Source organism: Ornithorhynchus anatinus, chromosome 5 (assembly GCF_004115215.2).
Source record: "Ornithorhynchus anatinus isolate Pmale09 chromosome 5, mOrnAna1.pri.v4, whole genome shotgun sequence".
Lineage (NCBI taxonomy): Eukaryota > Metazoa > Chordata > Mammalia > Monotremata > Ornithorhynchidae > Ornithorhynchus > Ornithorhynchus anatinus.
The window spans coordinates 49,359,949-49,387,051 of record NC_041732.1 but is presented as its reverse complement, the minus strand read 5'-3'; the positions used below and the strand labels follow the sequence as shown (position 1 = coordinate 49,387,051).

At 43.3% G+C, this 27,103-nt stretch overlaps 1 protein-coding gene across 2 annotated transcripts in view; it reads left to right on the top strand.

The window, feature by feature from the left end:
• USP3 (ubiquitin specific peptidase 3) overlaps positions 1-27,103 on the top strand; it is a 96,673-nt gene that overhangs the window by 11,982 nt on the left and 57,588 nt on the right. For both annotated transcript variants that reach the window (XM_029065649.2, XM_029065646.2), the window contains exon 2: positions 23,388-23,448. In XM_029065649.2, coding sequence (XP_028921482.1) covers positions 23,388-23,448 — 61 coding nt within the window. The remainder of the gene's footprint in view (positions 1-23,387; positions 23,449-27,103) is intronic.

Genomic DNA, 27,103 nt, shown 5'->3' with positions numbered 1-27,103 from the left:
GGCTTCTGTTTAAATAGCTCTTGGATGCAGAAGCTCTGGTGGTGGTGAATGGAGGGATATGACCTAGAGAGAAGAAAATTAGTCAGAGTAGGCCGCCTGGAGGGGAACAGCATTGAGCTGCGTTTAAGTTTATACTCAAAGCATTACTCTTGAATTCCTTAGAGCCAACCAAATACCCTGTAAGAATAAAGTTTTTCATGGAAAAATGCATGAATTTCGGGGCTCCCCATGATCTGAAAAATCTGAAACCCTCCTGGATGTGAGTGGGGCCCAGATACCCCTTATCTTATTTCTGTAAGCGTGTGAGTCTGCTGAAATCCAGATGATGGAAATTGGGCCTGGGGGGAAGGGGGTCACCAGCATTACAGCCCTCTTGGCATATTTGTAATGACATAATCAATGGTATTTATTGAGTGCTTGCTTTGTTGCCATTGTTAATAATGGCATTTGTTAAGCACTTACTATGTGCCAGTCATGTACTAAGAGCTGAGGTAGATACAGAAGAATCAGGTTGGACACTGCCTGTGTCCCACGTGGGCTTCACATTCTTAATCCCCATTTTACAGATGAGGTATCTGGGGTACAGAGAAGTGAAATGACTGCCTACAGTGACACAGCAGACAAGTGGTGGAGCTGGGATTAGAACCCACGTCCTCTGACTTCCAGGCACATGCTCTATCCATTAGGCCACCCTGCTTCTATGTGCAGAACACTATGCTAAGAGCTTGGGAGAGTGCGATACAACAGAGTTAGCAACGCACTCCCTGCCCACAACAAGCTTACAGTCTTGAAGTAGCTGGAAATCAAAAATGTAAGTGAATTTTGCTGCAAGTGGATTCACTTCGAGGAGTGAAGATTCTAGCTCTGGTCTAAAGAGTTATGAAGATTCTAGTAGAGCAGGATAGTATGTGAGCATTTACTGTGGGTGGCAGCCCATACTAACATTTGGAAGAGTAGACTTTAGTGACATAGTCAAGCAGTGGTATTTATTGAGCACCCACAGAGTACAGAGCACCTTACTAAGCACAGAGTCCCCACAGGGAGCTTTAGAAATGGTAGGGATGTTCCCTTTTTGAAAAATACATTTATACCGGTGTCCATTATTTGGTTTTAAAAATCAGGTAGAATGAGTTTAGAATGAAATTCTAAAAATTGGGGAGTGTTTGAAACTTTAAAGAAAAATGCCTCGTTATAGACTGTAAACGTCTATGAAGATAAAGTGCATTGCTTGTGTCTCAGATAATCCATAAGACTGCATCACACTTCTTAAATTAAGCTACTCGGTTGAGCAGAGTAAAATATTGTGGCTGTTCTCAGAGAAGACAGCGGAATCAAGCCAAGGGGTCTCACTTAGCTCCAAGAGCCAAACCACAAACCTAGCAATTGAATTGGACTTGCAATTTATATGTTGTAATATTTTGACTGGCTCTGCTCCCCTTGAATTCATCTTCCTCTAACCCAACTAAACCAATCCCAGGATTATTGGTTATCCTGGCTGTTGGGATGGGAGGGCCTTTCAACTCTTAACTTGTTTCTGTCCATCAAAATGGATAGGTTGCAGTCATCAACTGGAACACCAAATGTTTATTCTTATTATTGTTAATAATAATTATGGTATTTAAGTGCTTATCAGGTACCAATCACTGTGCGAAGTGCTGGGATAGGTACAAGCTACTTGGATTGGACACAGTCCCTGTCCCAAATGAGGCTTACAGTCCTAATCCCCATTTTACAAATGAGGTAACTAAGGCACAGGGAAATGAAATGACTTGGCCAAAGTCATTCAACAGACAAGTGGTGGAGCCAGGATTGGAACCCAGGTCCTCTGACTCTGAGGGCCCGTGTCCTTTCCATTAAACCATGCTGCTTCTTTATTGACTTTTGTTCGGTGAAGTAAATGTGGGCATGCGTGTCTCTCTTTAAATGTTGTCCTTTTTCAATGCTTACAGCTTTGGCTTTAGTCACTTAGCTAATGTAACCTCTCAGTCTTGAAATCACACATCTGAAAAGGGGCCATTTATTGGCCACCTGTGGATAGAGCACTGACCTGGGAGTGAGAAGGTCATGGGTTCTAATCCCAGCTCTGCCATTTGTCTGCTCTGTGACCTTGGGCAAGTCACTTCACTTCTCTGGGCCTCAGTTACCTCATCTGTCAAATGGGGATTGAGTTTGTAAGCCCCATGAGGGATGGGGACTGTGTCCACCCCAATTTGCTTATATTAATTCATTCAGTTGCATTTATTGAGCGCTTACTGTGTGCAGAGCACTGTAGTAATCACTTGGGAAAGTACAATACAACAATAAACAGTGACATTCTCTGCCTACAACGAACTCACAGCCTAGAGTGAGGAAGACAGACATCAATAGAAATAAGTAAAATTGCAGATATGTACATAAGTGCTTTGGGGCTGGGAGCGGGGAAGAAATAATTGTGGCATTTGTTAAGCGCTTACTCTGTGCCAGGCATTGTACTAAGCACTTGGGTGGATATAGCTTAGTACAGTGACTGGCAGAGAGTAAACGCTTAACAAATACCACAATTATTTTATTATTACGGGCCTTCCCACTCCCCTGTAGAGTTGGCATAACCGGTTGGGGAGGGAAAAGCGAGGCCTGGGGAAGACAGTTTCAAACCAAAGGTCGTATCTGACCCTCGGATGGGCTTGTGGTTCATTCATTCAGTAGTATTTACTGAGTGCTTACTATGTGCAGAGCACTGTACTAAGCGTTAGAATGTACAATTCAGCAACAGAGACAATCCCTGCCCCTTGTGATGGGCTTACAGTCTAATCGGGGGAGACAGACAAAAACAATAGCAATAAACAGAATCAAGGGGATGTACATCTCATTAAAATAAATAGGGTAATAAAATATAGACAAATGAGCGGACGAGCACAGTGCTGGGGAGGGGGGACGGGGCTTAGCTGAGGGGAGGTGAAGTGGGGGGCAGAGAGGCAGCAGAGGGAAAAGGGGAAGCTCAGTCTGGGAAGGCCTCTTGGAGGAGTTGAGCTCTCAGTAGGGCTCTGAGGAGGGGAAGAGAGTAAGTTTGGTGGAGGATCTTTGGTGGTTGGATCTTGCCGCTCGGCCTAGAGTAAATAATAATAATAATTATGGTATTTAAGCAGTTACTGCGTGCCAGGCACTGTACTAAGCTCTATCCACCCTGACATTTAGCGCAATGCTTGATACCTAGAAAGCTATGAGCAAATACAACGACTGTCAACCCAGGCTTTTAGTTCCTATCGGCTGAGTGATTCCAAAAACATAACCTCAACCTTTTATCCAGAGCTCCAGTTAAGTAGACTGTTTTCGGTTTAGCGTATCCTCGGAATGCGTAAATAAGCGATGGCGTTGCGGTAATGTGCTGGGGTTCTGTTTGAATTGTCGGTCAAGGGGTCGTGTTGCTTACATCGATTTGGGTGGTTTTGTGTGCGTTCAAGCCTGGGCTGGGTTTCAAATGACTGCACCTACTGCCAGCAGTGAGGCTCATGCCTGGAGCTTCACTTGAGAATGGGCATAGTGTGTCGTTGTTACTCATTCTTACATTTCCTGGCATTGCACGTTCAACCATTTCCTTTTCGGAGGCCACTTAAATTTCTCTCTCCAGAGCGTCGTATATCCGACTCGGGTCTGGCCCCAGTCGATCCAGATATGCGAGGTCTTAACAGAAGTTTCGAATGCCAGCAGTTTCCAGGAAAGGAGATAGAAGTCCAGTTGACATGCTAACGCACCCTTGTCCATGTTATTGGAGTTCGGATCCATTTTGAGCAGGCGAATGATAAACCCGTTTACTTTAGGCTCAGATTGTCCCATCCTGCCGCAGTCACATTGCACCTCTCTGTTCCTCCAGCAGACGGGTGGCTCCTCTGCTTTTTTTTAAAGTGGGATTTATTAAGTGCTTACTATATGCCAGGCATTGTACTAAACGCTGGGGTAGATCTAAGCTAATCAGGTTGGATGCAGTCCACGTCCCGCGTGGCGCTCATGGTCTTAATCCCCATTTTACAGATGAGGCAGCTGGAGCTTAGGGAAGTTAAGTGACTTGCTCAAGGTCACATAGCAGACGAGTTTATTCAGTGGGCTCAGGAAAATGCAGGGTGCCCCTGGCATGACAACTGCTAGAAACTGGTTGTGGTTTAGACCTTGAGTCCATTTGGGACAGGGCCTGGGTCTGACCTGATTAAGTTGTAGCTACCCTAGTGCTTAGTACAGTGCTTGGCACATAGTAAGCACTTAACAAATACCAATTTTACCAGCAGGGCTGCGGAGAACTAAGAACTGAGATGCACATATCTTATCCCACCTTAATTACTGTAATAATAATAGTAATTACGGTATTTAAGCGCTTACTTTGTGCCAGGCACTGTACCAAGCTCTGGGGTAGATACAAAGTAATCGGGTTGTCTCAAGTAGGACTCACAGTCTTAACCCCCATTTTTACAGATGAGGTAACTGAAGCACAGAGAAGTTAAGTGGCTTGCCCAAGGTCACACAGCAAGCACTGACTATGTGCCAGGCACTGTACTAAGCGTTGGGTTGGATATCACTCTTATAATAATGTTGGTATTTGTTAAGAGCTTACTATGTGCAGAGCACTGTTTTAAGCGCTGGGGTAGATACAGGGTAATCAGGTTGTCCCATGTGAGGCTCACAGTTAATCCCCATTTTACAGATGAGGTAACAGAGGCACAGAGAAGTTAAGTGACTTGCCCATAGTCACACAGCTGAAGAACCTCCAGTGTTTGCCCTTCCACCTCCACATCAAACAGAAACTTTTTACCATTGGCTTTAAAGCACTCAGTCACTTTACCCCCTCCTACCTCATCTCACTGCTCTCCTACTACAACCCAACCCACACAATTCACTCCTCTAAACCCAATTTACTCACTGTACCTCGACCTTTACTATCTTGTCGCTGACCTCTCACCCACGACCTGCCAATGGCCTGGAACTCCCTCCCTTTTCCTATCCGATTGGCAATTACTCCCCCCACCCTCAAAGCCTTATTGAAGGTACATCTTCTCCAAGAGGCCTTCCCTGATTAAGCCCCATTTTTCCTCATCTTCCACTCCTTTCTGTGTCATCCTGACTTGCTCCCTTTATTCACCCATGCCCTCAACCCTACAGCACTTATGTACATATCCATAATTTATTTATATAACATCTGTCTCCACCTCTAGATTATAAGGTCATTGTGCGCAGGGAATATGTCTGTTACTGTGTTGTACTCTTCTAAGCACTTAGTGCCCCGAACACAGCAAGTGCTTTAGTAAATACAGTTGATTGATTGAAGAGCTAATTACAGACAGGCAGAATAGTGTCTCTGAAAGATGGCAGCTTGGGTTTGTCTTCTGGTTCAAGCCTCTGGGTCAGTCAAGGCCAACTAGATTTGGACTTGGTCTTCTCTCTACCTCCGCATTACCCCTTTTTCCTTTCCCCCACAACTTCAGGAAGAGGGATCCGGGCCTTCATCTGGTACCAGTTGGACCGTAGTGTGAGGTGGCAGAAATCTGGGCCAGACCAAAGTATTTTGGCCTGAGCAAGCACCTCCTTCCAGCAGTGGAACTCACAGTCAGTCAGAGCCAAGTCAGTGATTGAGAGCATCCTTGTCAGCGCCCAGTTTCTCACATCCCTCTATCGGCTCCACTTATCGGAACAGTGACCGGGAACCCCTGGAAGGGGACATCCTGACTCTAAAATTGGTCAGGGGACAGAACCGAATGTTGTCAGCTACTTCAGCTGATAAAACTGGAATGAAACTTCTCTAGTGTGGCCTAGTGGATAGAGCACGGGCCTGGGAGTCAAAAGGACCTGGTTCTAATCCCGGCTCCACCACTTGTCTGCTGCGGGACCTTGGGCAAGTTACTTCACTTCTGTGTCCAACCCAGTTTGCTTTATCCAACCCAATGCTTAGTACGGTGCCTGGCACATAGTAAGTGCTTAGCAAATGTCATTATTATTATTATTATTATTATTAATAACCCAGTCTTGAATCTTTGTTTTCTTTTCTTCCTCCATTTATTACAGCAAAGTTAAGTGAAATCTTATTAATAATCAATTTGCAACACTTTTTCAAGTGATTCAGATGCCTTTTAAAGAGCAGTATTTTGTAAACCAGAGCAATTAGAGCATTTTCCTGTTAAGAAGTTTGCTTTTTCCCCCCTAACTATTTTTTTTTTTAACTTTCTTGATTTACTGGGCTCTCATGGTAGTTCTGGCGAATGGTTGCTCGGGAAGGTGCAGCCTGTGAAATGAGGTGGGTGAATGCAAGAAATTCCATCTCTAGCCTAAGTGCTTCAGATGCTCCATAAAAGCAACAATTTTCCAAAGGTGGAAAGGCACAGGAGAGTATGTGTGGCAGGCACTGACCAGTTCCTCTGATGGATTGATGTTAGCCTCTGAGCTGGTTAGGGAGAAAGACAATCTTTCCTTGTGATGTGGGAAGCCCTGCTTGTGACCTTCCCTCCCTCTGGTCCTGGATCAATTGATACCAATGTGCTGCTTCTATCGTAGAACAAAATAGGTCACCTTTTCTCTTTTCCCACCGCCACAGTGGAGACTGTGCAGAAAATACCAAACGCAGGTATTAGTATCCAGAAGTGCTTCAGCCAATCTTGCAAATTTCAAGTGACACACAATGATACAATGATTGTGTACTTTACTAGCATAAAGGAATTCTTTGTTTTATGACAGGTGTGGGTTATTTTGGAAGACTAAAGCAGTTATGACTATCAAAGTTGTCATGGCATATATTGCCTAGCATTACTGAGGTGCCTTTCTATCTGCTTTCTCTATGATAGTTAATCACTTATTATGTGCTAGACACTATTCTAAGCACTGGGTTAGATACAAGTTAATCAGGTGGACATGTTCCCTGTCTCACATAGGGCTCACAGTCTTAGTCCCCTTTTTATTTTAACGATGAGGTCCACAGAGAAGTGAAATGACTTGCCCAATGTTGCAGACAAGCGGTGGAGCAAATCATGTTATTTTTTAATATCTTGATCAAGGTGCTAATTATTTTCAAAGTTACAAGAAGGAAAAAATACTGTTTTATATTTGTCTTCATTAATCACAGTTTTATAAACCATAAAGTTGCAATGCTGAACACTGGCCTAACCCACTCTAAATGTTTATTTACAATTAATGTTCTCCTTGATTAATGGCACCTATGTAGTATCTAGTACGTTCACAAAGGTCTGAAGAAGAGAAAAGATGCTAAATTAAAACAGGAGGGATTTTGATTAAGGCCGAAAGAACAAGAAGGGAAAAGACCAAAGAAAATTTGTGGAATTTCCATCTTGGGAGATATTTTAGGAAAAAAAATCAGTGGTATTTTTTGAACATCTTTTATGCTCAAAGCACTGTAATGAATATTGGGAGAATACATCAGAATTGGCAGATTCATTCCCTGCCCCACATCCAATTTCCTGACTTTTTGTGGTGTCTTCCAGTTTATTATTCCTAGGCTGAGTACTCAACTCTTCCCCTCTCCTACTTTTCTCCATCAAAAGGGGTAGGTTAGAATTTTCTCTACCCAGTTAAAAAAAAAAATGCAACCAAAAGTTGAGTAACCGAACAGTGGGACTGTGGTTTCTTGGATGATTAAAATTTAGATCAGCTGGCCAAAACCCACCTATTGACCGGGAGAATGTACCAGCCAGCTAAGTGGAAGCCCACCTTTGCCCTGCTTAGTTCAGCTACTACCCAGTCGGTTGGTTGACCCATGGCCTCGTGAATAGCTTGATCTGCAGGAATCAACAAATGCTGGAAGAATTAGTCACTAATCTGATTGCAGAATATCCAAAAACACTCTTACAATATTACTTTTTGGGTACGCCCATCCCACAATAGGTCACATCCAGAGATACGTCATGTACTATAAAAGCTGGCTGATTTTACGCTTTATAAGCCCTGCCCCTAAAGTTTCTGTTGATAAATTCCCCCCCCTCCCCGTTCCCTCCTCTCCTTGGTCCCTCTGTATCTGCTTTTCCCTGTTCTGAGCAGTTTTCCTTCTCCCTTCAAAATCCTAACTCAGTCCCTCCTTCTCCTATCTCTCCCCAGCTTCCCTTAATATATTTTTTTTTTCAAACTGGGAGTCCATTTTGGCCTGCATCAGGTTTGCCAGCAAGGCAGCAAAGGGGCAGGAAAATAATAATAATGTTGGTATTTGTTAAGCGCTTACTATGTGCAGAGCATTGTTCTAAGCACTGGGGGAGATACAGGGTAATCAGGTTGTCCCACGTGAGGCTCTCATTTGTCATCCCCATTTTACAGATGAGGTAACTGAGGCACAGAGAAGTTAAGTGACTTGCCCATAGTCACACAGCTGCCAAGTGGCAGAGCCGGGATTTGAACCCATGACCTCTGACTCCCAAGCCCAGGCTCTTTCCACTGAGCCACGTGTACAGAGGTTCCGGTTTCCTGCAGCTTCAGGAAGAAACCCTGTGGCCTGAGTGGGGTGCTGGGTTTGGAAGCCACTGCAGCCAAGCACGATTATGTTTTCAGTTGGAGGGTGGTAGTGAACTTGGGCATAGGACTATTGGAAAAGGGAGGTGAAGGAGGAAAAGGAAGGGAAAGTGAAAAGTGACAGCAGGAGGAGGGTTACATCTTATTCCCCCGCCTCCCCGTGGTCCTTGCTGGGCTGGGGTTGGCTGTGAGAGGCTCCCTTTGACCTGTCCTAGACCACCCATCCGCCTGCTCCCCTCACCCCCGACACTGTGCTCCTGGATTGTTTGCCGCGGAAGCCACGATGCAGAACTTGACCTCCCTTCACGCCTGGCCTCGGCCCGTCCATACCCTGCAGAGACTCCAATCTGTGCCCATCCCCTATTTGAGCTGCCAAGCCTGTCCCTCACCCGCATTAACATCAGTCAATCAAATTTATTGAGCATTTACTGTGTGCAGAGCACTATATTAAATGCTTGGGGGAGTTGGATATAACAGGCACATTCCCTGCCCACAATGAACATAGAGTCTAGAGGGGGAGACAGACATTAATATAGATAAATTACAGATATATACATAAGTGCTGTGGGGCTGGGACAGGGGTTGAATAAAGGGAGCAAGTCAGGGTGACACAGAAGGGAGTGGAAGTAAAAGAAATGAGTACTTATGGAAGGCCTCTTGAAAGAGATGTGCCTTCAGTATGGCTTTGACATGGGAGAGAGTCATGGTCAGTTGGATATGAGAAGGGAGGGCTAATACTCCAGCCTAAGGCCGACCTCCATGGTCCCCAGCTGGCAAGGACCAAGAGGCGAGCAAGGTGGGTTAGTTATGCTACCCTTCCTAAACAAAGACCTGTGGGGTTGGAGGTTACCGCCAACCCCTCAGATCCAGAGGCCCCACAGAGAGCGACCCGAGCCGGGATCCGGCACCAGTTCAGGTAGGCCCCAGGGACGCAGCTCCAGAGAGATCGGAGCCAAGGCATGTGGGCCGGGAGATAGTGGAAGGCGACAGGGCGATGGGAGGGTAAGGGTAGCTGGGGTTCAGCGGGCAGATGCTCCCCACTGCTTGGGCATCTAGCCATCTGGAGGGCCCCAGACAGGACTCCCTCTTGCTGGCGGTCTGATGCTTGAACAGAGGCCACGTGAGTTCTGAGCTTGTTACAGAGAACATATTGAGTGGGTAGAAGGAGGTTGAGGAAAAGAGGGTGAGAGGAACCGTGGCTGGTATTTGTTAAATCGCTTACTATGTGCCAAGCACTTTTCTAAGCACTGGGATAGATATAAGGTTATCAGGTTGTCCCACATGGGGTTCACAGTCTTAATCCCCATTTTACAGGTGAAGTAACTGAGGCACAGAGAAGTTAATGACTTGTCCAAAGTCACACAGCTGAACAGTGGCGGAGCTAGAATTAGAACTCATGACCTCAGACTCATTCATTCATTCAGTAGTATTTATTGAGCGCTTACTATGTGCAGAGCACTGTACTAAGCGCTTGGAATGTACAAGTCCGCACTCCCAAGCCCATGCTCTTTCCACTAAGCCATACTGCTTCTCACAGAGTGGGATGCACAGGGAGCAAAGAGTCCCTAGGAATAGAGGAGGGGAAGCATTGAGGGGAGAGGAACAACAGGAAGTGATCTTTAGAGCACAATATGGCTTCTCTTTACCTATAGGGTTTGGTCATCCTGTCAGAACTAGTTCTGGGTCTATAGGAAAACTTAGCAGTGGTGTGGCCATTCACAACATTTAGATTTTTGACGAACATGTTCCAGTTATATATCCCTGGGGTTTCCTGTAATGTAATTTTTCGTACAAAAAGACAGCTGCTTTCACAATAATCTCGGGTGGGCTTGTGTTTCAGCTTCACAAATAACCTGACTTAGCTGTAAAAGCAAAGTTTGTTTTAATGGTATTATGCTAACAATTTCCAAACATTAGTCAAACATAACTGGAGTCAATCTGCAATAATAGTCTATCGTTTCAGGGACAAGCTGTTGGGATTTGGTTCAGTAATAATAATGCTATGTATTAAATGCTTCTTATGTATCAAGCACTGTTCCTAAATGCTAGAGAGGACACCAAATTAATCAGATTAGGCACATTCCCTGTCCCACTCAGAAGTCCTCATCTGAGAGAGAGGGAGAACAGGTATGTTATTCCCATTTTGCAGATGAGGTGACTGAGACACAGAGAAGTTAAATGACTTTCTCAAGGTCACAGCAGGTAAGCGGCCGTATACAGACTAGAACGCGGGTCTCCTGACTCCCAGTCCTGTGCTCTTTCCACTAGTTCACACTGCCTCCCAGTTTCTTTCACTTTCAGGAGTAGCAGTGAGTGTAAATAGAATGGAAGTTTTTCTGAGAGAGGGTAAGAAAGTTGACCACACATTCAGGGAACTGAAAATCAAACCATTGCATTTGGCTGTGCAGCTGACTAATATGCTCCGGTTAAGTGTAATATGGCAAGTGAATTTTCAAATCAGCAACAATTATTTAGACAACAATGGATTCTTTCAATAGTATTTATTGAGCGCTTACTATGTGCAGAGCACTGTACTAAATGCTTGGAATGAACAAGTCAGCAACAGATAGAGACAGTCCCTGCCGTTTGACGGGCTTACAGTCTAATCGGGGGAGACAGACAGACAAGAACAAAATAGAGTCAAGAATAAATAGGTAACCATTCTATGTCTCTCACAACTCCTAATTGTAAGTCTACACATTTTAAAAAGTGCAGGAGTAATCATAGACTCCTCCACCCATCTGTTGACATGCCTTGATAGACTAAGTGGCTAGGAAACAAAGATCAAGCCTGCACATGCAAAATAAGATATCTGTCACTTAATCACTTCATCATTGTAGGACATGTGGTTTCTTAAATTTTTTTGGTATGCTTACTTTGTGTCACACACTGTTCTAAGCTGTGGGGTAGGTACAAGATGATCAGGTTGGATACAGTCCCTATCCCGCATGAGACTCATAGAGTAGGAGGGAAAACAGCTATTTAATCCTCATTTTACAATTGAGGAAACTGAGGCACAAAGAAATTAAGTGACTTGCCCAAAGTCACATGGCAGGTAGGTCCCATAACAGGAGCCGGGGTTAGAACCCATGTCCTCTTGCTCCCAGGCACATGCTCTTCCCACTAGGATACACTAATCGTCCAATTATTAGGCATTCATTTTTCAGGAGGCAGGGTACTGGTTGAGAAAAGTCTTTTTAGGTCCCTTTCTGTTTTCCGTTCTTGTGAAGCTCTTGAGTCTTGATGGAGCGTTTTCTGGCTCTCCTTGCTAATTGCGAAGGAAGGGTTCACCAGCGTAAAAACCACTGCAAGTTCTGCTCCAGATCTGATTAACCAAATTTTACCTTTTTTCCAAGGAACAGGTGTTAGGATAATTAACCCTTTCATCTGTCTAATAATAATAATAATGTTGGTATTTGTTAAGCGCTTACTATGTGCAGAGCACTGTTCTAAGCGCTGGGGTAGATACAGGGTAATCAGATTGTCCCATGTGAGGCTCACAGTCTTCATCCCCATTTTACACATGAGGTAACTGAGGCACAGAGAAGTGACATGCCCACAGGCACACAAATGCCAAGTGGCAGAGCCGGTATTCAAACCCTTGACCTCTGACTCCCAAGCCATGCTCTTTCCACTGAGCCATGCTGCTTCCCACCATATACTGAATTACAGCCAACTCCTCTTCACATATGAGTTTATGAAAAATCCAGGTCCTTCCTTTTTTCTTTCTGACCCCGTCTTTGTCAAGCTCCTTGAACATAGTTCTCTCTTCTAGCTGCCATCTTGACACTCTATAGTTTGGTTTCTGCCACCTTCGCCATACTCTTCGAGAATACTTAATGACTTGCTCGTCGCCAAATCTAAGGCGCTCTACTCTGCCCTAATCCTCCATGACCTCTTGGCCGCCTTACACATAGGAACCACTCTCTTCTAGAAACTCTCTGATCAACACAGTTCTATCCTGGTTTTCCTCTGGCCTCTCCTCAGTTTCTACAACTCTCTTCCCCATAACTATAGGTGTGCTTCCAGGCTCCATTCTAAGTCCCTTAACGTGGACTTGGGTTCTAATCCTGGTTCCTCCACTTGTCTGCTCTGAGCCACTTCACTTCTCTGTGTCTCAGTTCTCTCATCTGGAAAATGGGGACTAAGACTGTGAGCCCCAGGTGGGACAGGGACTGATTGTCCTGATTGTCTTGTGTCAAGTACTTAGTACAGTGCTTTGCACACAGTGAGCACTCAATAAATAAGATTGAATGAATGAATCTACCCCAGCACTTAGAACAGTGCCTGGCCCATAGTAAGTGCATAGTGAATACCACAGTTATTATTATTTACAGTTCCTCAGGGTGCTTGCTCTTCTGCTATTGTCTTTGTGTGGATGGCTCCAGATCTTTTTTTCGTCCCTGCCCTGTCATCTAACCTCCTCTGCAATCTCGCATTTTCTCTTGCCTCCTTGACATCGCCACACAGCATCTGAAGCTCAATACTTTTGGTCTAAAACCAAGATCCTCCTTTTTCCTCACAAATTCATTCCTCTACCTTATTCCATCATGGGTGAAATGAAAGAACCTCTAATTTGTGTTATTTTCCAGCAGCCCAGGAGAGGTTTGAAAATATTGGCTACAGTAAGGTTTTTGGATTTATTTTGGTTTGTTGTCCATATTCCCACTTCTGATAACAGTTGAATTTCAGCCAAGAAAAGAATTCGGTGTTTTTTCTCTTTGATTTTTGCCATTGATCTCGGTTATGTATGAATACTTCGATTTGATAAGCAAACCCTTGTCCGTTAAGTGCTCTTAGCAAGCCAAACCCTGTCTGGGTGTTTTACTTGACTGATTTAGGCTGTTTCCTCATTCACTTTCTCTGCCATCTTCCTTGTTTTTGAGATTTATTTACTTTCTCCTCCCCTTTGGTCATTTTGTGTTCCCGTTGCTGGTTGATGCCATATTAGTGTAGAAACTTTGCTACAGTGAGAGCCTAGAGCACTTAGGATGATCGTGACTGACTCGGTCTTGGGCTGGTGGTGTTCTCACCGGTGAGAATTTAACTGTAGGGTTTGCAGACCAGATACACACCCCTGATTTCCATGGACTAAACCTCAGTGGCTTCAAGGGTTCTCCTTTCCCTTGCCTAAAGCAGGTCATTTCTGACATGAGTCTGTGGGTACAACCTACGGGGAGCCCAGAATGCTGGGATAGGGGTCGTATCTGCTCTGTTTATATTTATCCTATGCTTAACACAGCCCTTGACTCCATGGTGTGGGATTAATACACAGCATAACTAGGGCCTTGGGCCTGTTGGAGCCACAGGGGAGATACTTTAAGCCTGACCCGGCCTCAGAGAACTCCATTACGAACAAGCAAAGGAACGGGCGTGAATAGGTGACCATCCCTAAATACCCCTTCTCCGTCCGGGTCTAGGACAACTCCCAGAGTTCAGGAGTTTGGAGAAGGCCCAAAATCCCCAGTGGGGAGCAAAGATTCATTCATTTAGTTGTATTTATTGAGCACTTACTGTGTGCATAGAAGGTATACTTTGGCAACAGATAGCGACAATCCCTACCCAACAAAAGGCTCACAGTTTAGAAAGGAGGAAACTTACAACAAAGCAAAACAAGTAGACATCAGTAGTATCAATATGAATAAATAAAATTATAGATATATACACCATTAATAAAATAGAAAAATATGTACATATATACACAAGTGCTGGGGGGCAGGGAGGGGCGAAGAGCAGAGGGAGGGAGTCGGGGTGATGGGGAGAGGAGGAAGAGCAGAGGAAAAGGGGGGCTCAGTCTGGGAAGGCGTCCTGGAGGAGGTGAGCTTTCAGTAGGGTTATGAAAGGGGAAAGTGTGCTAGTTTGGCAGATGTGAGGAGGGAGGGCATTCCAGGCCAGAGGTAGGACGTGAGCCAGAGGTCAGTGGCGGGACAGGTGAGATCAGGGCACAGTGAGGAGGTTAGCGTTAGAGGAGCGGAGTGTGTTTTGCTCTGTGAGGAGCAGCAGGGCCTAGTGGATAGAGCATGGGTCTAGGAGTCAGAAAGTCATGAGTTCTAATGCGAGCTCCACCACTTATCTGCTGTGATAGCTTGGGCAAGTCATTTAACTTCTCTGTGCCTCAGTCCCCTCATCTGTAAAATAGGGATTAAGAATGTGGGACAGGGACTGTGCCCAACCCGATTATCTTGTGTCTACCCCAGTGCTTAGAACAGTGCCTGGCACATAGTAAACGCTTAACAAATACCATAATTATTATTAGATTTTTGTTAAGAGCTTACTATATACTAAACACTGAGAGTCCACCAACCTTTCCTTTGTCCTTCCTGCTATAAAGTTCCAGCTAGAAATAAGCAGTCTTTTTTTTTTTAATGGTATTTGTTAAGCCTTTACTGGGTGCTAGACACTGAACTAAGAGCTGGGGTAGATACAAGCTAATTAGAGGCTGTCTTCCACATGGGACTCTCAGTCTTAATCCACATTTTTTACACGAAGGAACTGAGGCACGGAGAAGTGAAGTGACTCTCTCAAGGTCGCATAGCAGACAGGCGGTGGAAGATTAGAACCTGGGTCCTTCTAACTCTCAGGCCTGTACTCTTTCCACTGGGCCCCACTGCCTCTCACACAGTTAAAATTTTCTGCCTGCCGTTCTGCTCTCTATGGTAAAAACAGCAGCCAGTGCTCTCATTAAGAACTGTAGTCCCCATTGGCAAACTGGTAACAACATTTTTCTTCAACTTAATAGACCAGTTTAATTTCCTCTTTAATTAGAAAAAGGTGTTAATCAGTCGATCAGTCGCTCTTGAGCCATTGTGTGTGTTTCCCAAGACATTGTTGCCAACACCCCTTTAAACTCCCATTTTCTCCTAGTACAGCACATCTTTTTTCAAGATACCTGAATTCTTTGTGGTTACATGTGGTCTAAGATTGTAAACATACAGAGTTCCTGGAATGTTCAGTAAAAGAGGACAAAAGAAAGTATGTTGTCTTCTTACTGGCATCATTTTCTGGAATGATAGTAAAAATGTCTTTTGCTTTTGGCAAGAAAAGTAAAGGGACCTTTAATCAAACCACACTTGTAATAAAGGTGAAATATTTGGATGGAAGGAAAACAGCGAGAAGACTAATGGGAGAGGAAGGGAAGTGGGAAAGGAAACTGGGGGGAAATGCGTGAGATTGAGGGAATTGGAGAAGAACCCTGTAAATTTAACCTCTTCCTCCCTTAGTTCCCACAGCCTTTAGGACAGAGCTTCATAGAGTTTGAGGCAAGCCACTTAATTAATCGGGGACATGCTGGCTACCAGCGGCTTAATAAAATTTCACTTCTTTATTGCTCACTGTAGCGTTATAACATAGTGCTCTCCCAAGGAATAGCTTTTTCATCTGTCTTCAACACTTGTAAGCACTTTTCATCTATTTAAACAAATTAAGCCACAATATCATAATTACCATAATTATCGAAGTGCTTGCATATAGCTCAGCATATCCTCAAGAGGTTTGTCTTGGGAATTTCTAGAAACTTCAGACACAGGAATTACTGGATGAATTCTGAGAAGTCCCGGACCCCTTAACTCCTGGCTGGCTTCAAGGCGAATGACAAGAAGCAGTGTGACATCTAGTGAATAGAGCAGGGGCCCAGAGTCAGAAGAACCTGGGTTATAATCCTGGCTCCACTACATGTCTGCTGTGTGACCCTGGATCGGGCACTTAACTTCTATGCCTCAGTTATCTCATCTGTAAAATGGGGATTAATAATAATCCCCAGGAGACAAATGGCAGAGTCAGGAATAGAACCCATGACCCTTTATTTCCCAGGCCCTTGCTCTATCCATTATGCCATACCACTTTTTTTTACTGAGCTCCATGTGGACTCACAGTCCTCTAGACCGTGAGCTCATTGTGGGCAGGGAATGTCGGTTATATTGTTGTATTCTCCCAAGCACTTAGTACAATGCTCTGCACACAGCATTCAATAAATATGATTGATTGACTGACATGTACTGAGTTGAACACGATTAGCTTGCTGTCTACACCAGTGCTTAATAGAGTGCCTGGTAGTAAATGCTTTAAAAATACCATTTTAAAAATAAAAAAAGGTACTGCAAGACTTGGGTTGGCACTACGGCAGTTTCAGGAAATGTAAAGGGCCTTGAGGCCACCCTGAAATAGTTCAGGGATCCTCATCTTGGTCTAAATCCATCCTTGGAGAAGTCTCTGCAGAACCCGGCTCCCTCTTGACGCTGGATGAGAAACTGTCGTAGTTCAAAATATCCTCTCCCCAACTCACCTATCTCTTCTCCCAGGCAGCTGTTCCCAAATTCAGGGCTCCCTATGACACCCCTTCTCACCCCCCATCCCGGTGCCATGTGAGCAATAGAGGACAATCTCACAAAGTCTGTGTGTTATGTCTAGAAGGGTGTGGATTGTAAACTCATTGTGGGCAGGGAACGTGTATACCAATCTATGTTGTACTCTCCCAAGTGCTTAGAACAGGGCTTTGCACACAGTATTTAATATATGATCGATTGAAAAGATAAAAATGTGTTAACGTGCCTTTGGGGAGGCTCCCAAATGGAAGGCAGCATTGTAGGACTGTGCTAGATCCCCCTTCCTCTCCCCCACCAATATTTCAAATAATCAAGGCTAATTGAAAGTAATTCTTCCTTGCAAAAGAGCTGATATTATTAAATAGCATCTGATAATGGGGTTCAGACGTCTTTCACAGTTGGTTATTGGGACGATATAGATTTTTCATTTTGACAACAGCATCAGCAGACAAAGCAAGTGGTGTATTTATGGTATAATCTTTAGAGGGAAGAGCCAATTTATTTTCCTTTTGCTTTTACCATCCTGGGGAAAGCGTAGAGACTACTTCTAGCCTCATAAATGGAAATCATTTTGGAAATATTTGCTATCAACCTTTTTTCCTCTCTAGCCCGTGTCTCTCTACAATTCGTGCATATTTATCCAGTTCATAAATATCATTTGGTGATGCCTTTTGGTGTTCTACAGGAAAATTAGTCTGTTCTTAACCTAGTGACATGAGTATTTTCAGCTGACATTGTGAATTTTTTCTTGGCTTCTAGAATTTTGTTGCTTAGGCATTTTGGTATCGTTATACTTGTAACTTTGCCTTCCTGTGCAGGCCTTTTGTCTTTAGAGCAAATTTTTGTAAGGTTTTATGAGATAATGATGTCGTTAGTGTTGTATTTGAAATTGAAAATTGATCATTAATGATCCCGACTCTGGATCATGAAATGTACCCCAAAAGATTATTAAAAATTTTTTGTGGCATACTTTTTTTCCCTTTAGAGGAGAGCACAAAGCAGTTGTGAGAATTGATTAATCCTCATAACCTTGAGGGGAAGTATGAAAATCTGTGACATGTAGCTTTTATTTAGAGTCACGAAGCAAATTACCTACCCTCGGTCTTTAGTCAATAATTCACTTCTTGATCCTGATGCCAGTTATTTGGCTCTGTGCTCTAGTGCTAAAGGTAAAAGCAGTCATTTATCCTGCATACTCACTAGTTCTGCCTCTCCCCAAAAGGCAGTGGGCCCAGCAGAAATCCTGGCTTCGGCTCTGGTGACAGAATCTAGCAGCAGAAGCGGTTAGGCAGGCTTCCCTGCACTTGGCCCCTTGGAGTTCTCACTGCTGTTTCCCAAATCCAGCACCCCAGGGAGAGGCTGTCTGCCATCATGAGAAATTCAAAGAACCTGTAATGAAAGAGAGCTCGAGAGAGAGTTTAAGGATTTTCCCAAGATTGTTCGTCTGCAGTGGTCACGTGAATTATTTGGCTGTTTGTCTGAAAGACCAATACCTCTGAAGGGTAGTACTCTCTGAAATTTAGATGACTTTAATTCACTTCTGAGCTACTTGAGGTAATACTGAAGATATTTTGGCAGGTAGTTGCGAACTTAAGATATCTGGACCTATATTATTCCAGAAGATTCAGTTATTCGGGCGCTCTTTTGGGATGTTGGTTTTTGTCAGTGTTGGTATTTGTTAAGCGCTTACTATGTGCAAAGCACTGTTCTAAATGCCGGGAAGAATACAAGGTGATCAGGTTGTCCCATATCGAATAGATTTGGACTCATGAACCCAATAATTCTTAAATTTTTCCTTTGTAGAAAGTCTGAAATACTGAAGGTGTTAAGTGACATTAGTGTAAAGATATACAAAGTTGAATGGTACATTTAACTATAATAATGTTGGTATTTGTTAAGCGCTTACTATGTGCCGAGCACTGTTCTAAGCGCCGGGGTAGATACAGGGTAATCAGGTTGTCCCACGTGAGGCTCACAGTTAATCCCCATTTTACAGATGAAGTAACTGAGGCACAGAGAAGTGAAGTGACTTGCCCACAGTCACACAGCTGACAAGTGGCAGATCTGGGATTCGAACTCATGACATCTGACTCCCAAGCCCGTGCTCTTTCCACTGAGCCACGCTGCTTCTCTAACTCTACCGACAGAGTTCAAAATGACCTATCATGTACTATAATTCCCTCCAGATAATGTTCATAAGTAACATTGTTGTTGGCAGAACTTTCTACTTCTATTATTTTCCTTATCGTATTCACCGACGCTATAATAAAAACTGTTTTTATTAAAAATAAAAGCAAGAAAGAAACCCAAAATACACTCTGTATCCTGATCAGCCACAGATCTGGTGGGTCCGGGTAATTGTCTTTCTTATGGGATAGCCTTGATTTTTAGCCCCCAACAGTCCTATGTTTAAACTCAATATGGAAATATTTATTCATCACCCATTGGAAACCAATGTCTAATGTCATGTCGTAGACATTCAGTAGAATTCAGTGCCTAGGAAATCAGCCAGTATTAAATGTGTTAACTGTCGAAAAATTCTACTGGGCAAAGTTTCTCTAGAACATGACAAAATGGTGAGCCGCATACTAAGCTTTGAAACAGTTCTAATGAAAATGGATCTCTAGAGGATTCTTAGTTTTGTGCCATGGATGAGTCTCTCCGAGTTACTTCGAGTTTATCCTTGGTCCAAATTTCACTGGTTACCTTTGAGGTGATTTATCTGTACAGAGCGCCTTCCTAAAGTCGAATGTTGAAACCTGTCCAGTGGGCTTGCAGGTAATACTTGTTAATGATGATGATGCCAAAGCGAGCTCAACATGGAGAAACAAGGAAGACAACTACGGCAAAATGTATACCGAAAATGTGAAGTCTCTCCATATATAAACATGATCAGTTTTAAGACTTAAGCTTCTTTTTCGTTGTCAGAACTTGGTGGAATTGTGTTACTTCAGTAGAGTTGAAAGGAAAGTATTAATAAAAATTGTTTGTTTTTTTTCTTTTCAATTCTCAAGCTAGGCAAATGTCAAATGGCAATTCAATAGCCTAAGCGATGGTGATAATTATTATTGTAATGGTGGTATTTAAGTGCTTACTATGCACCAGCCATTGAATTAATTACGGTATTTGTTAGGTGCTTACTATATGTTGAGCATTTTTCTGAGTGCTGGGCTAAGGTACAAGTTATTCAGGTAGCAAACAGTCTCTGTCCTAATTGGGGCTTACAGTCTAAGTAGGAGGATAACAAGTAATGAATCCCTGTTTGACAGATGAGAAAACTGAGGCACAGAGAAGTTATGGCTTGCCCAATATAATAATGAAAATTATGGTATTAAGCACTTACTCTGTACCAGAAACTGTACTAAGCACTGGGGAGGATACAAGATAATTGGGTTGGACACAGTTCCTGGCCACATAGTGCTCACAGTCTTCACCCCCGTTTTACAGATGAGGCCCTGAGAAGTGAAGTGACTTACCCAAGGTCACACAGCAGGCAAGTGGTGGAGCTGGAATTAGAACCAGGTCCTCTGACTCCTAGGCCTGTTCTCTTTTCACCAGGCCACAGTGCTCACCGGTATTAAGTGCTGGGGTAGATACAATCAGATCACACAGTCTCTACCTCTCATGGTGCTCACAGTCTAAGGTGGGAGGGAGAACAGGTATTCAATCCCCATTTTACAGTTGAGGAAACAAGCACAGAAAAATTAATGGACTTGCCCGAGGTCATGATAAAAGTCAAACTAGTGCAGTAATATTACTAAAATGTTTTTTAAATGTATGTAGAAGCGGGATTCTAAATGATCGACGTTGACCCTAAATCTGTCAGATTTTAGAGTCCTTTGCAGCTGCAGCCTGAGGGAGATGGGGAGGGCAGAAGGGAGGGAGCTGTTCGGCACTGTCCTGACTTGCTCCCTTTATTTATCTCCTGCCTCCCAACCCCACAGTGCTTATGTACATATTTGAAACTTATTTATATTAATGTCTGTCTCCTCCACTAGACTGTAAATTTGTTGTGGGTAGGAAATAACAGACACATTTATATTGTTGAATTGTACTCTCCCAAGCGTTTAGTACAGTGCTCTACACACAGTAAGTGCTCAATAAATGTGGTTGACTGACTGGGGCTTACCAGCCAGGTAGCCGCCTGGCCTCCAAATGCTGCCACTGGTTTTGCTAAGGAGCCAGAGAGAGCAGCAGTTGGTCACTTTGGGCAGCCCACCTACCCGTTCTTATTATTAATCATATTTATTGAGTGCTTACGGTGTGCAAAGCATCAGCCACTTCCTGGGGTCAGCCTGACTTAGACCTTCCCTGACACCTGTTTGCTTAATACATAAGGACTCAGTAAATACCACTGGGATTGATCTAGATTTTCCACCTGATGGGAATACCCTAATTTTTTTTTTCTAAGATGGTTAAGGGTAAGCCATGCTAATTAAAACCTTTTATCATGAAATCAATTTTGGGTGAATTTGACATCTGGCAGTTCTATTATTATTGTTATCATCATTAATGATAATGATAGCTTTTGTTTAGCACTTACTGTATGCCAAGCACTGTACCAACCCCTGGTCAGACCCAGACCCTGTCCCATGTGGAGTCACAGTATAGATAGGAGGGAGAACAAGCAGCAAATTTCTCTTTTATAAGAAGGAAACTGAGGTCCAGGGAAGTTAGATGACTTACCCGGGTTGACACAACAGGCAAGTGGAAGAAGCAAAATTAGATCCCATGTCTTCTGACTCCCAGACCCTCACCCTTCCCACTAGACCACACTGCTACTTTGGAGGTTTTTAGTGCATTCAATTTCGTAGTAGGTTGCCGGAAATTTTATGTGGAAGTTTCTTATTAATGAGTTCCTATTGTACTAACTCAGTCATCTTGTGTGGACAATGAAGCTAGATGTTTTGTGTTATCTAAAATAACAGGTTTGAATTTGTCATTTTGTGACAGACCTTAGCAAACATCAGTAATAGAAATTGGGAATAAAATAAGTTTTCTTTTTTCCTGTACTCCTTCTCCCTTTTGCTTCACCAATGCACTTGGACCTGTACCCTTAAGTCCTTGATATTCACCCCACCCTCAACCCCACAGCACTTGTGTACCTATCCATAATGTATTTTAATGTCTGTCTCCCCCTCTAGAATCAGGTTAGTGGGCAGGGAACATGTCTACTAACTCTGATATTTTGTACTCTCCTAGAACACTGTTCTGCACACAGTAAGCACTCAATAAATATCATTGATTTATAGCCTTTATTGAGGGCCCACTGGGGGCAATGCGTGGTACTAAGCACTTGGAAAGTAGGAATCCTGCAAGTGACTCGTTCTCTTCCTAAATGGATCTTAAACTCGAAGACAGGCAGGAGTAATTACAAGCAGAGTAACCAATATAAATACTTGAATGAACAGTTGAACATTCACAATGCCGAGGTTGGGTGTCAAAATACCTAAGTGCCAGAGTTGACCGGAAATTAATCGGGAAAGACGTGTTGAAGGAGATGAGCTTTCACGAAACTGGAAAGGAGTGGTCAAGGAGGTAGAAGGAAAACTAGGTTAGTTCAGGTCAGCAAAACAAAGACCTGGAAGTATTTCTAGGAGAGAGGAGTGATTCACCGTGTCAAAGGCATCTTTGATCCAACGCTTAGTACAGTGCCTGGCACAGGGAAACACTTATCAAGTACCGTGTAAAAAAAAAGGCAACGGAAAGGTTGAGGAGATTTAGGATTTAGGCTAGAATGAGGTCATTGGTGACTTTAGAGAGGGGGTTCTTAGTGGAGGGTTGGAGTCGAAAGACTGATTATTGTGGGTCAAGAAGAGATGTGGAGGAGAGGAAGTTATAGTGGCTGGAGCAAAAGATCTGTTTCTGGAGTTTGGCGGGGGGTGTAATCTGGGGTGCGGGGAGAGGTTAATGGGGAAGACTTGGGACATGTTTGAGAGCAGAAGGGAAGGAGGCAAGAGAGTGAGAGGTTGAAGATAACAGTGAGGGAGGGGAACATCTTAGGAACAAAGAGGAGAAGGTCAGTAGAGCAAGTAGAAGGGGTGGATTTAGAGAATAGATGGGAGGCTTCCCCTTGAGAAACAGCAGGGAATGAGGAGAAGGGCAAGGAGGATGGTAAGGAGATGATGGAGAAACTTGGAAAGGTTCTCCCTAAAACTGAAGCACACTGTAGGTACTCTCTAGGTGTGGGCAGGAGCACAGAGTGCAAAAGAAACTTCCTCCTATGGAATCGGCATTTTTGAAATATTTTATTTTCCCAATACGTTAAAGAAATTGATCTTTTATGGAGCTGTAACCTGCCCCCCCCCCAAAAAAAATCCTAATTATTGGAAGGAAAGTCGTGACATTTTTATATTTAGTGGTAAATACCGACTTGCCTTTGCAACATAGTTTTCGATCTTTCGTCAGTTATTCTCATAGATTACTTTCTGCTGAATGGAATCCTGAGACAAGGCAGAGAGGGTGCTGTATAGTTTCACCCTCTGAGGCAACTTCTAAATTACACAGCTTATCGAGTAAGGTGCCATTCAGAGAGAAAAAACTTTGAGATTCAAATGTCATGACTAGTATAGTGATGTTTGTTTCTCTTTTTAATAGTGTGCCGATCCAACAAAAGTCCTTGGGTCTGTTTGACTTGTTCAAGTGTCCACTGTGGAAGGTAAGTACTGAACTTTCATGAAAGTAATTCATCTTAGTGTTGCTTCACTGACCTCTGTGGTTTTCTTTGTTTGCTTCTCATTTAGTTCTATTCATAGTAACGTATTTTGAACTCTTTAGTGAAGCTGTGCTTGATTAAACACTTGTACCACCAATATTAAGGTAATATATTTACTTGCATAATTTTTATAACCCCAACACAGGGGTGAGGCTGCATGGGGAATTAAGTCTAGCAAATAGGGGGAGTACTAGAAAAAGGTCAGGGGGAAAAAAGGGAAGAAGGAAGAGAAAAATTCACACCTCCTCCAAGAAGCCTTCCCCGACTAGGCCCTCATTATTCCTATTCACCCTTTCTTCTCTGTTGCCTGTGCAATTAAATTTGCATCCCTTAAACACTTGATATTTACCCCGACCCCAGCCCCAAAGCAGTTATGTACAGTTCCTTATACTCTTCCCAATCAGGAATTTATTTTAATGCCTTTCTCCCCCTCTAGACAATGAGCCCCTTGTGGGCAGGAAAGGGGTCTGCCAACTCTATTTTATTGTTCTCAAGAGCCTAGTACAGTGCCCAGCACCCAGTAAATACTATTGATTGATTGAGGAAGGGCACTTCTCTTGCACTCTCCCAAATGCTGCGTACAATAGGCATTCAGTGAATTATATCCACCTGTTCCTCCCCACCCCCATTCTCATGATATACTTGAAGTTAGAAATAAAGCTTCCATTATAAATCTCACTCCTCCTAGGTGAATTCTAAAGTTTTGTAAATGAAGTGAGGTTCATAGAGGGAAAATTTTGAGAAATAAATGTCATAGCTAGTTCAGTGATGTCTGTTTCTCTTTTCAGTAGTGTAAGAGAGTGTAATTCTGGTCCAACAGAATTCCTTGGAAATGTTTGACCCAATATGTAGGGTCAATATCTAGTTGGAAAGATCAGGTGAAGGTTAGAAACCTTGATGCATCACATCAAGAAGCATCGAGCATATTCTCTCTAGGGTACCATCTCCCTGAAACAAACAGTTGCCTCTCTCTCTCTCTCTCTCTCTCTCTCTCTCTCTCTCTCTCTCTCTCTCTCTCTCTCTCCAAACACACACAGACACACACACAACTCACCCCCCCCCCCCTTTAAGGCATTTAAATGCTTATTATGTATACCATTTTACAGATGAGGCAGCTGAGGCACAGAGAAATGAAATGACTTGCCCAAGGTCACCCAACAGACAAGTAGAGGAGCTGGGATTGGAACCCAGCTGCTTCTGACTTCCAGACCCATGCTCTATCCACTGGGCACACTGCTTCCTTAAGCAAGATGACCCATATGTGATTCAACACAAGCCGGCACCTGAAGCTTTTGCGAGGATTAGAAATGATTATCTTTTTCAGATCTGGGGAATAAGGGACCCCCCCAAATTTTGGTAGCATTAATATTGTGCCCCCAGAAACATCTTTACAGAGTCTTGCCAAAGGACACAGGATAACCTCCATATTTGTAGCATAGCAAGCTCCTGTATTTTAGTTAAATTTAAACAGTTTTAGGTTTTTTGGCCATCAGTCCTGGAACTGAACATTTGTTGATGGAGTGCACTTTTAATATTTTAATATATTCTTTAACATGGTTTTGGTGGTCTTGAAATTCCTAGGATTTGGGCAGGCTGCAAATTCATTATTCAGATAATATTTAAAATAAAAAAGAAAAGTAGAAGGGTTTAAAAATCTATACTTGAAGAGACAGATACCACCCCTAGATTTTTGGAGGTAAGAATTACAGTGCAATAAGATTTATATAGTTCACATTGTCTCAGTGGTCTGCAGTCTAAAATTTTAAGAGATAGAGAAATACCAGTGGATGGCCAGGCTTGTTTGACTCCATTTGGATCCAAGGATGAGGAGATTAAAGCTCTTTAAGGAAATGGCAGAGAATTAGATAAAAAAGAAATCTGAAAGCCTCGAGCCATGAAGATGGGCTTCTAGGAATAGGTACTTTCCAAGCGCTTAGTACAGTGTTGTGCACACAGTAAGCGCTCAATAAATATGATTGAATGACTGAATATTTCAAATTACATAGAATTGTAATAAAACTGGGTACCAAAGACTAAGGTTAAAAAATACCCAAATCTGGGCTATGATAGTCCAAACTGACCATCATTTTCTGCCCTGGCTTGATTGAATTGATAATTGCCTTTCCTCACAACGTTTGTTTTTTTCTGAAAGCTATAGATATTTTTGGCCAACTTTCTGTTGCCGAACAACAGTTAAAATAGGTTCCTGGAAACGGGAGTCAGTGTCTATTGCCAGCCAGTGGCATAAATACAGGGGTAAAAGGAAGGGAAGTGAGATGGGGCAGGTGTAATGACTGCTCCTGAATTATGTGAAGAAAGGTACCCCAAAATTGTCCAATCCTGTCATTGCCTTCTACTTCCCAATCAATTCCACCTCCAGCACTGCTGGCCACTGTGCTGCTTCACGTGCAGTTTGGCCTTCCCGCCGGCTGATTTGGAAGAGAAGGGACGAGGGAGCCCCCGCCCTCCCGCTGAAGCCCAGAATTTGATGTGGTGGTAACCTTGTGGTTTCCCGTCCCTGTGTCCTGGATGCTCTTCCCTTACTTTGAGTTACGTGGCAGATGAGCCTGCTCACAGTCCCTCATAACTGAACACCTACATTTCTCTGAAACTATCAGAAACCATCTGGCAATTCTAGAATATTTAATTTTTTTTTTAAAGCTACTTCCTGGGGATCTTACCTTAATAGCAAAGTTGGGTGGGGAATGGAACTGGACACTTTAAAACAGATGTCATTTTACAAACCCAAATGAAATAATTGATGAATTAGGGTGTACCCACTGCAGGGAGAGTTACACATTGAGAGAATCATTTTGTGTAGGTGCCGCACATTTGGTAAAGGTGCAGCTAATTTAGTTGGGACTATACTTTTAATGCAGTATATGGCACATCCAAATTAAAGGACACTTCCAAAGTACATTGCTTGTTAGAAGGCTTAGTGCAAAGTCAAAATTCAGGCTTGCACCAGTTGCCCAGAGGTTTCTCTCTCTCTGTCTATCCCCCCGCACTTTCCTTTTCTCCCCCCCCCCCCCCCTTTTGTCTCTGCAATGGCTCTGGGGAAAGAGTAGACTGGGTCTGATCTGTCATCACAGCCCCCTCCAGAAAAGACCAGGGCAAGGTGAGGAGCAGGGAGACACAAAACCAGTGTTCTCACTCACAGTGTCAAAGTGTGAGGCTCGGATCTTGGAAACTACTGTTCTACATATAAGAGGCATGATAATGACAAGGTGTGACTTCAGGAAAACCCTGTCAAATGAAGCAAATGGTTAACCGGAGTATATTTGCTCTCTTGGCTATCTAAAATCTATAGTAAACATGATTTGAGTTTAGTTAAGACGGTGGCAATTTTAGGAAGATCGGTGGAGTCAATTTTGTTAACCATCAGTGATTATTTCAAAATTCGTGTTTCTAAGGAAAGTGCTATAAATATGAATTCTGCTCCCTCTGCCCGATGTAAATAGTTCTACCTTTCCATAATAGTGAATAATTGCCAAGCACTGTACTAAGACCTGGGATAGACACAGGACTATCAAGTTGGAACAGTCTGTGTCCCACGTGGGACTCATAGCTTCAAGTGAAAAGGAGAACATGTTTATCT